Raw genomic sequence first — 9,376 nt, 5'->3', positions numbered from 1 at the left:
TGGATTACGTTGTTCCCACCTCAACCAAGCGAGAAGATCCAGAGGACACTGGTTAAACAATAAAAACAGTTTAGTTGTGTCAGAAACTTTAACTTTATTTACTCGTATTAAGGGGTAAATATTTACCTTTCTACACGATATGACTTTACGATCAGCTACTAGTAATTAAGTGCTAATTCGATATAACAAACAACAGTTTCAAGTCGATTTGGAGGTTTTTTCTCCTCAAGTGTAACATGAATTTCTCAGCAATTTCTTCTCGCTTAGATACATAAAACAAAACTTATCGATCTAACTATCAAAAGAAAGAAGAAGTCAGCAAGCTGAGAGTTGGAAACAAAAACGTCTATAAGTTTGACAAACGTATTTTACCACATCTACCTGTAAAGTAATAAGTATGATGAATCATAATATTTATTATAAATTGCAAGCACTAATTTTAGGTATAAAAAACGAGGTGTTCTGGAAATACGAGCTTCTTTTATGTGTCATTATAAAACCACAATAATACAATTTAAACACTTCCATTAGGCTTAACGTTAATGACGCATGGTATTCTGGTAAGACATGTCATTATACAAATTTCCCTTATACAAATTAAACACTTTCGTTATGACTAATGATGAGAGGGATTTTGGTGAAAGAAGATTTTTTTAATGTATCGTTATATGACTTCAATAGCAAAGCTTAAACACACCTGTTAGGCCTAATGGTATGAAATAATCGTTAGAAGAGCATCTCTACATGTCATTATAACACACTTCCATTAAGCCTAATGACGGAAGGTATACCGGTGAGATGAGCTTTTCAATGCATCATTAATTCATTATGTAGCTACAATAAGACAGTTTAAGTATTTCATTTAGGTCTAATGATGCAAAATAATCTAAAACAAAAGCGTATCTATGTGTCATTATAACACAGTTCTATTAGGCCTAGTGTCGAAATTAGGCCTAGTATCATGGGAAGAGTAGCTTAATAAATGTATCGTTATGTAACCACAATAAGATAGCTTGAACATTTCAGTTAGGCTTAATGATATGAGTTATGTCTACATAACACAGCTTAAAATGTTCAGGGGCGTAGTTAGGAATACGCTCGTGCGTAACATTGAAAAATTCAAGATACGAATTTTCTTTAATATATAATCTTCATCTGATTATTTTCTCCGAACAAAATTTAAATTTGTTGTTTTTGTTTGTTTGTTGAATTTTTACAGATACTTCCCCGATGACTATCTTTACTAGCCGTCCCTAGGGGGGAAACTAGCTAGGCAGTATCAGTTACCGCCAACTCTTGGGCTACTCTAATCGCATAGAGGGATTTGACTGTCACCCTTATAGCGCACCAACGGTCCCCAAGTGTGATTGTGATTTTTTTTTGCTTGCGGTAACGGAGCGCGAACCACAGATCCATAGTTCAGCATGCTAATTGTTATGTAGCGTTTGACCGGAGATGACGGGGGGGGGGGGTATACAACGCTTGGAAAATTGTAAATTAAACAAAATAATTATAAACAGCTCGTAAAATTTGACTATCAAGGGAAGGATACGGGTTAAGTTGCTTCAAATTCTGTAAAATGTTCAAATAAATCTTTCCCATGGCAACGTGAGTCTGTAAATACGTGTACGTGAAACCTATTCAAGCAATCGATTGGTCAATCATGGAACACGATAAAGCAGGACCTGAGGAAAATTTTTATTCTGAATTATTGCTTTTCGAAAAATTCTGTGAACATACACTTCCATCCACAAGATCCACTGTTTCAGAAATAAACCAATCTATTAAGCCAAAGTTATGGTCTATAAAAAACGAAACGTTTATTATTTAACAACTAAAACTGTAGCAGGAATTAAACCAATTAAACATCTGTAAAAAAAACGTTGTTTGGGTATCTTTGTCAAGGAGTTTGTTTTGTTATTTTATTCAGAGTAGATTAATCTGTATTCAAGTACGGAAGTTAGTGAGAATATATAACTAAAACCATCTTTTTACTCTATTAAAACGAAGCCTAATTAATAGGATGGGCGCTAGTGGAAGTTCAAGGGGACTTGGTCCCCGCAAAGAAAGTTATTAAACATAGAGCTAATTTAAGAACAAAACTGTTAATTCAAGAGACTAAATATCACATATTTTGCGATACACAAAGATTTTTTTATTATTTAGGTCGTATTTTGTCATATCCTGAGTGTAAAATCACACCAGTAAATTGAACAAATTATAAAAAAGTTATTTGAAATTGTATTTCACACACACACACACACATATACATATATTTCAACTAATATTAAATTTGTTTTTCAAAATCATTTTGTTTAATTAAACTTAAATAAGTTTTGCGCTGAAAAAGCGTCCTCTTGGGTAAAACATTTTCTTTGAATTGAATAAAGTTTTTAAACATTAATCATTGATGAACATGTAAAGGCTTGGAATAGTCGATTCTTTTATTAGGGTTATGAGTCAGACAAAGTTCGGAGAATTCCACTGTTAGTTAGAAACGCCATACACTACCACCAATAAAACTTCACCCCAAACCAAGCCTTTATAGTAATGAGGTATCAAAAATCGAAATGGTGTATTTAAGTGTTTTACACTCACAAAAATAAACCTATCATTCTATAGGTATTTGAAGAACTTGTAGCATTCCGCCACAATTTAATTCTTCGTATTTTTATCCGACACTAGGCAGCTGGTACATAATTGAATATTTTAATATTTCAATATTAAAAAACGATTTTCTATTCCATTCTACTTTAAAGCTTGTCCTGCCATCTGTTATCGGAATTTAAAGACGTTCTTTTAGGTTCATTCACGAAGGAAAAATTTAAAACAGCACGTTTCATATCAGCTATGATGAAATAAAGAATACCTGGACTGTAAGAAACAAAAAAACGGAGAAAAAAATTAAGATGAAACTTAGCGGATCTTAATAAGACCTGATTAATCCGTTTCCAACCTGCTACAGTAAAAGTTGCTACATTCATTAAGTCCAACAAATTACCAAGGGTTTACTTGAGTGACTGTTATTTTATATTTCCTGCTCTAATACCCCCATAAATATAAATCTTGAAAGCAGGTTTAGTTAGGTAATATATGATTTATTCGTGTTCTTTGTTTACACGTACGTTACTCAAAGAGTCATGTTGAAAACTTACGCCCCCCTTTATACAGAAGAGTCATGTTTTGGGTTACTCGTAGTTTAGATAAGAGTCATGATTAATACTTACGCAAACGCTACACAAATCATGTTTAGAGTTACTCGTAATTTAGATAAGAGTCATGTTGAATACTTACGCGAACGCTACACAAGTCGTGTTTAATATTTACACATGTTACACAAGTCATGTTTAATATTTACACACACATGTTACACAAGTCATGTTTAATATTTACACACACGTTACACAAGTCATGTTTAATATTTACACATACACGTTGCACAAGTCATGTTTAATATTTACACACACGTTACACAAGTCATGTTTAATATTTACACATACACGTTACACAAGTCATGTTTAATACTTACACACACACACATGTTTAATACTTACACACACGTTACACAGGTCATGTTTAATACTTACACACACACACATGTTTAATACTTACACACACGTTACACAAGTCATGTTTAATATATTATAAAAGAAAATCTACATGGAGTTACTAAAGGGAAATGTTGCCCTACTAATCTGTTAGCTTGTTTCAAGAATATTACTTGTTACCTGGATCACGCAAAATGTTGACTTGGTTATTTAAGGGAAATGTTGCCCTACTAATCTGTTAGCTTGTTTCAAGAATATTACTTGTTACCTGGATCACGCAAAATGTTGACTTGGTTATTTAAGGGAAATGTTGCCCTACTAATCTGTTAGCTTGTTTCAAGAATATTACTTGTTACCTGGATTACGGAAAATGTTGACTTGGTTATTTAGATAAAAAAAAAAGCTTTGATAACGTGCCATACAAAAGCTTAGCTGATAAAAAATTGGTAGTGGTTGGGGAAATACTTAATGGACTGTAGGGTGGTGTTGGAGAGCTGAAAGCAAAATGTTGTTATTAATGCAGACCAATCAAACTGAACGCTTGTTAACGATGGAGTGTCACAGAGGTCAGAGATTTGGCCTTTGTTTCATCTTACTTACATTAACGACACTAATAAGGCATAATCGGTAAATTAATAGAGCTTTCTAGTGTCATAAAACTCTGGTATTTCGAACTGTATTGAACATGTTAAGGTATTACCGAGAGAGTTGGATCGATTGGTTAGTTGGACATCCAATTAGCGAATGACCTATAACTACAGTAGGTGTAAGGTAATGCATTTATATCACCACAACTTCGGTCACGTGTTTACTGTAGATGGAAAAAACCTAAGAAAAGGATCTTGGCATAACGGTAGATAAGTAAGTCATTGGAGTAGTGCTATGTTGCTAGTAGAATTTTAGGAATAATTTATAGATGTATTGATTACAAGTCAAAAGTGGAGGTGGGGTTAAAGGATAAAGGTTTTGATTTTTTGTGTTGTATTCTGAAGATAACAAGCTGATGGAGTCATAAGTTTAACACTTGGGAAGCACAAACTAAACTGGATTAAAGAGAATTATATCTCTGTAACAAGCTGATGGAGTCATAAGTTTAAGACTTGGGAAGCACAAACTAAACTCGAGTAAAGAGTTATATTTTTTGTAACAAGCTGATTAACTTGTGAGGGAAGTAAATCCACTAAACACTTTCAATAAAAGTCCAGAGGTAACCAAAAACATCATAAAGAGTTATTTTTATTCAAAAACCGAGCACTAAATCAAAGGCCATCTAAGGAAACTATATTCAGACAACTTCAATGACGGAAGTACAGACGCAACATACACATTAATATAAAAAAACATAACAATTCCCCATCACACATTTACGACCACAGCACAACAAATCAGCATCCAATGAACATTAACAACTTTAAATCATTATGCAATGATAATAACATTTAATAGAAGAAAAATAAAATAAACTAAAACCTAATTTAAATCAAAACACACGATAGGCCTAACATGCCGGGCCTAACAAAATGCTCGCGCAGTATTCCACACGATAGAGGACAATTACAAAGTCAAATAAAAATATAAATAAATAATTCACTCGAAAACTTCACCTCTGGATCTTTATTTAAAGTTGATAAGCTTATGGAATGAGTTGCATTCGTCTGTGGTAGCGGCCAACATTTTTCAAGTTAGAATAAGAGTGGGGAATTAATAAGTTCCTGAAAAATTAAAGGGGAGTTTCAACTTTTATTTTTCTCAAAGGTGGGTGTGAAATGACGGCTTTGAAGAACAAAATAGTCCCTTGTTGTGTTATAAAGAGCTATGAACAGAGTGCAGATAGCCCATTGTGTAACTTTATACTAAGAAAGTAACAACAACTACATTATGATAATCAACTAAGAAAAACTGAAGGTTTTTCGGAATAAGTTATTTAACTAGGTTTAACGTAAAATAAATAATAATTACACAATCAAATTATTGGAAGATTTTTTCTAACGATAATACATGTAAAATAATAAATTTAAATTCAAATAAACCTATCAGTATATATCAATTACATAACGTCCAATTCCTGTGTCGCCCTCTATTACCATAAATGTATACTTTTGAACACTTGAATATATATATATATATATTCTTTGTATTTTCTAGCTTGTCACATATATATCGAGAAAACTTACTTGGACCAGATGTTGTAGTATCTTGAAATAACTTCCTTCGATCCGGTTCTTGCAAGAAAGATGAGAAAACGTAATGCAACTGTGAAACTTAAATAATAATAATTACAGAAAAAATAACTCATCACTAATTTTGTTTGAAAATATTGATTTGAAAACATTGTTTACAGGAGTGTCGCTGTTGTGTTTGTTATTGTTGTCTTATGGCAAACCTATATAATGGACTATCTGCGCTATGTCCATCGCAGGGAATCGAACTTTGGATTTCAGCATTGTAAGTCCAGAAATTTACCGTTGACGCGGGTAATAATTAACCAGAACTGAAAATTAGTTTAATGAGTTTACACCATGCTGACCTGTGGTCCACTACATTTTGGCCATAGCTAGGTTGAGCTTCCTTCAGAAGCTGACATCGTACTTGTTAATAACCAGCATCCTTCCTATGAAATATTCTTTTAAAACATACATTTTACTTTATTAAAGAACTCCGAGTGACAGTTTAAGCCGACAGGGAGCAAAACTGTAGAGAATATATCTATATATAACTAGGAAATGAAACGAGTACGAGTTAACCGCAGATAAGATTAATAAATTATGTCCAACAAAAAAGATGTAATTTATTTAAAGCGTAACCAATACATTCCAACTTTGTTGTCTCTTCTTCAGCAGCTCAGTGGGATGTTAGAGGGCTTATAACACTAAAATTTCGGCCTCGATTCTTGCGGTAGGCTCAGCACTGATAGCCCATTTTAAAGCTTTGGGCTTAACAAGAAACAATCTGTATTTTGTGTGTGTGTGCTGACATCTGTTGACAGTTCTTGAAACTAAATTCACACTTTTTTTAATATTCTATATATACTCTATTAACATAAATTCCAGCTTGTCAGAAGCAACGAGACAAACTGAGTAGTCACATTATCTTTGCTACTAAACCAACCAGAACATAATAATTTTTATCCGTCAGAAACTACACTTTTTATCTGGTTTTTCACACATTTTACTCAGAACAGTTAATAAAGTAACACAACTATATTATTAGGTGTTGTAAGTGGTTTTATGCAACTTAAAATTATACCGCTCATTTCGAACCACGGATTTACAAAAACAAATTACTCAGATAAACAGAAAAGCTATATATATATATATAAACATTATTACGAAATTTTTCAAGTGGGCTTTGGAGTTAAAATAACAGGCGATTCTAAGCGCTATTATAAGTTACTATGCTCACCCATAGATGGCGTTTCCATATCCCCTCCAAACTTGGAATCTTCCTGGAACAAAAACGTGGCTTTGAATCCTTGCGACGGAAAATGACTGCGACTTTGAAAGAGAATGTATAGATCCGGTCCCGTTGAGACAATCTCCTTAAATGTGTTAGAGTTACAAAGCTCTCCAATCACAGGGTCCTTAACACTGTTTCCGTCGTGAATTTCTATCTTGTCGGGGTTGTTTAAGCAACTGAAAATAGTGCAAAGTGCTTAGCGATCTTGACAATAATATTCGCAGTATAAAAACAAATTGATATAAAAATAATAGCCAGAAAGATACACAGATAGATAAGTATATAGACAAATAGGGGTACATAGTGTAGAAGAAAGCAGATCCTTACATTTTGGGAAGATAAACTACAAATTTACTGAATCCAACTGACAATAAAAAATGTATTTTTACATGTTCCACAACTGAGATTGAAAACTGATAAATCTTATTAAAACTCCCTCTATCTTTAAAATGATCCGTTTTCCTTTTCTTTGTTGGATTCGGAATTTGTCGAAAGATGTAACGATTTGTTGTCCTTGTTACAGAAATATGGCTTCTCTGTTTACCTTAAATCATTTGTCTGTAGACGAACTTGTTCAAATATGATTTTAACACTTTCGTTCTCTTTCCCCATGAATCGGTAAGTACAGTCCACGTTTTTAGGGTATGTGCTCGGGTACTGTGGAGAGAAAAAGCGCCCTCTACTTTGGTTACTTCTCCCACTTACAAATCTGTAGTCACACGTGTTTTCGCTTATTAGTTCACCAGATGTCTGAAATAGAGCTGAAAAAAAAAAGATGAAAAATATTTTTTTTTTTATTAGTGCTCAACATTTTCAGACAATATTATGAAATTACCTTCTGATAACCTTTTATTATTTGATTGGTCGTTACTTGATGCAATCCAAATATGATTGATTAATATTTGTGGCAAGCATAGATTTGATTGGATATTACTTTTGGCAAACTCAAAATTGATTAGTTACTATTTGTGACAAGCCTAGATTTGGTTGTTTGTTATTCGTGAAAATCTCCGATTTGATTGGTTACTATTTGTAGCAAGAATATATTTGATTGGTTATTATTTTGGCAAACTCAAAATTGATTGGTTACTATTTGTGTCATGCATAGATTTGATTGGTTATTATTTTTGGCAAACTCAAATTTGGTTGGTTATTATTTGTGACAAACTCAAATTTGGTTGGTTATTATTTGTGACAAGGCTAGATTTGGTTGTTGGGTTTTTGTGAAACCTCTGATTTGATTGGTTACTATTTGTAGCAAGCATATATTTGATTGGTTAATATTTTTGGCAAACTCAAAATTAATTCGTTACAATTTATGACAAGCTCTGATTTGATTGGTTACTATTTGTAGCAAGCATATATTTGCTACTTATGTTAAGTCTAGATTTCATTTGTTGTTATTATTGGCTAGCTTAGATTTAACTTCTGACAATATTTTTTCTGATATTAGAGGGTTAGTCATCCTTAAATCTGAACTAGTTAGCAGCATCCACCGACAACTCGTGCACTAATCTTCTCTGATCGTATAAAGGGCTTTGAGTGTCACTCATATAACACATAAAATACTCCAAAATACGTAGTGCTATCTTACTTTTACTAAAACGGGTCGCGAACGCTGGACCTGCAGATCTCTACGTCAGTACGCTAACCATTGGGTCATGCTCAGCCGAAGCTTAGATTTGATTGGTTATTAAATTATTTTCTGTTTGTCAACATTTTTTAATTTCTTTTTTTTTCCCAGTCAATGTGATCTTGGTCTATGTTAAACGACTCCTGCAGTGAATCAATGAATCTACATACCTCAACTTCTTTATTAACTGATGGACTTTTAGAAGATTTTTTCTTGCTAACTTCTAAAGATTTTTGTCACTCAAGGTAAGACTTAAGACAGTTTTTTAAATTGAATAACGTATACTGGTATGACATCTGAAGCGAAGTCTATACTTCTTGTAATGAGAACAAAGAGCGGGCAAGTCGTTATGCTTATAACGCTAAAAATCAGGTTTTGATACCCGCGATGAGCAGAGTACAGGCAGTCCATTGTGTAGCTTTGTTCTTCAGCTAGCCCATAGCTTAATTACAAAACAAACGCAAACAAACTAAACGAAACAAGACCGAGTATCATCAGCATACAAAAAATACTAATTCTACGTATCTCACGAGTGGCCTTGTGATTCAGGCAGCTCCCTTGGATGCTTACTTAAACTAATTCTACTTATCTCACGAGTGCCTTGTGGTTCACGCAGCTCCCTTGGATGCTTCACTTATACTAATTCTACGTATCTCACGAGTGGCCTTGTGATTCAGGCAGCTCCCTTGGATGCTTCACTTATACTAATTCTACGTATCTCACGAGTGGCCTTGTGATT

At 33.4% G+C, this 9,376-nt stretch overlaps 1 protein-coding gene across 1 annotated transcript in view; it reads right to left on the bottom strand.

Moving 5' to 3' along the window:
* The window catches only part of LOC106465183 (tolloid-like protein 2), a 57,263-nt gene that overhangs the window by 20,959 nt on the left and 26,928 nt on the right, over nucleotides 1–9,376 (bottom strand). Inside the window, exons 7-9 of the mRNA XM_022393032.1 lie at nucleotides 7,549–7,765; nucleotides 6,951–7,180; nucleotides 5,723–5,770 (exon numbers count right to left, since the gene is read on the bottom strand). Of these exons, the coding sequence (XP_022248740.1) occupies nucleotides 5,723–5,770; nucleotides 6,951–7,180; nucleotides 7,549–7,765 (495 nt within the window). The remainder of the gene's footprint in view (nucleotides 1–5,722; nucleotides 5,771–6,950; nucleotides 7,181–7,548; nucleotides 7,766–9,376) is intronic.

Source organism: Limulus polyphemus, unplaced genomic scaffold (genome assembly GCF_000517525.1).
Source record: "Limulus polyphemus unplaced genomic scaffold, Limulus_polyphemus-2.1.2 Scaffold1861, whole genome shotgun sequence".
Lineage (NCBI taxonomy): Eukaryota > Metazoa > Arthropoda > Merostomata > Xiphosura > Limulidae > Limulus > Limulus polyphemus.
Note: the sequence above shows the minus strand (reverse complement) of the source record. Positions and strands in the feature narration are given on the sequence as shown.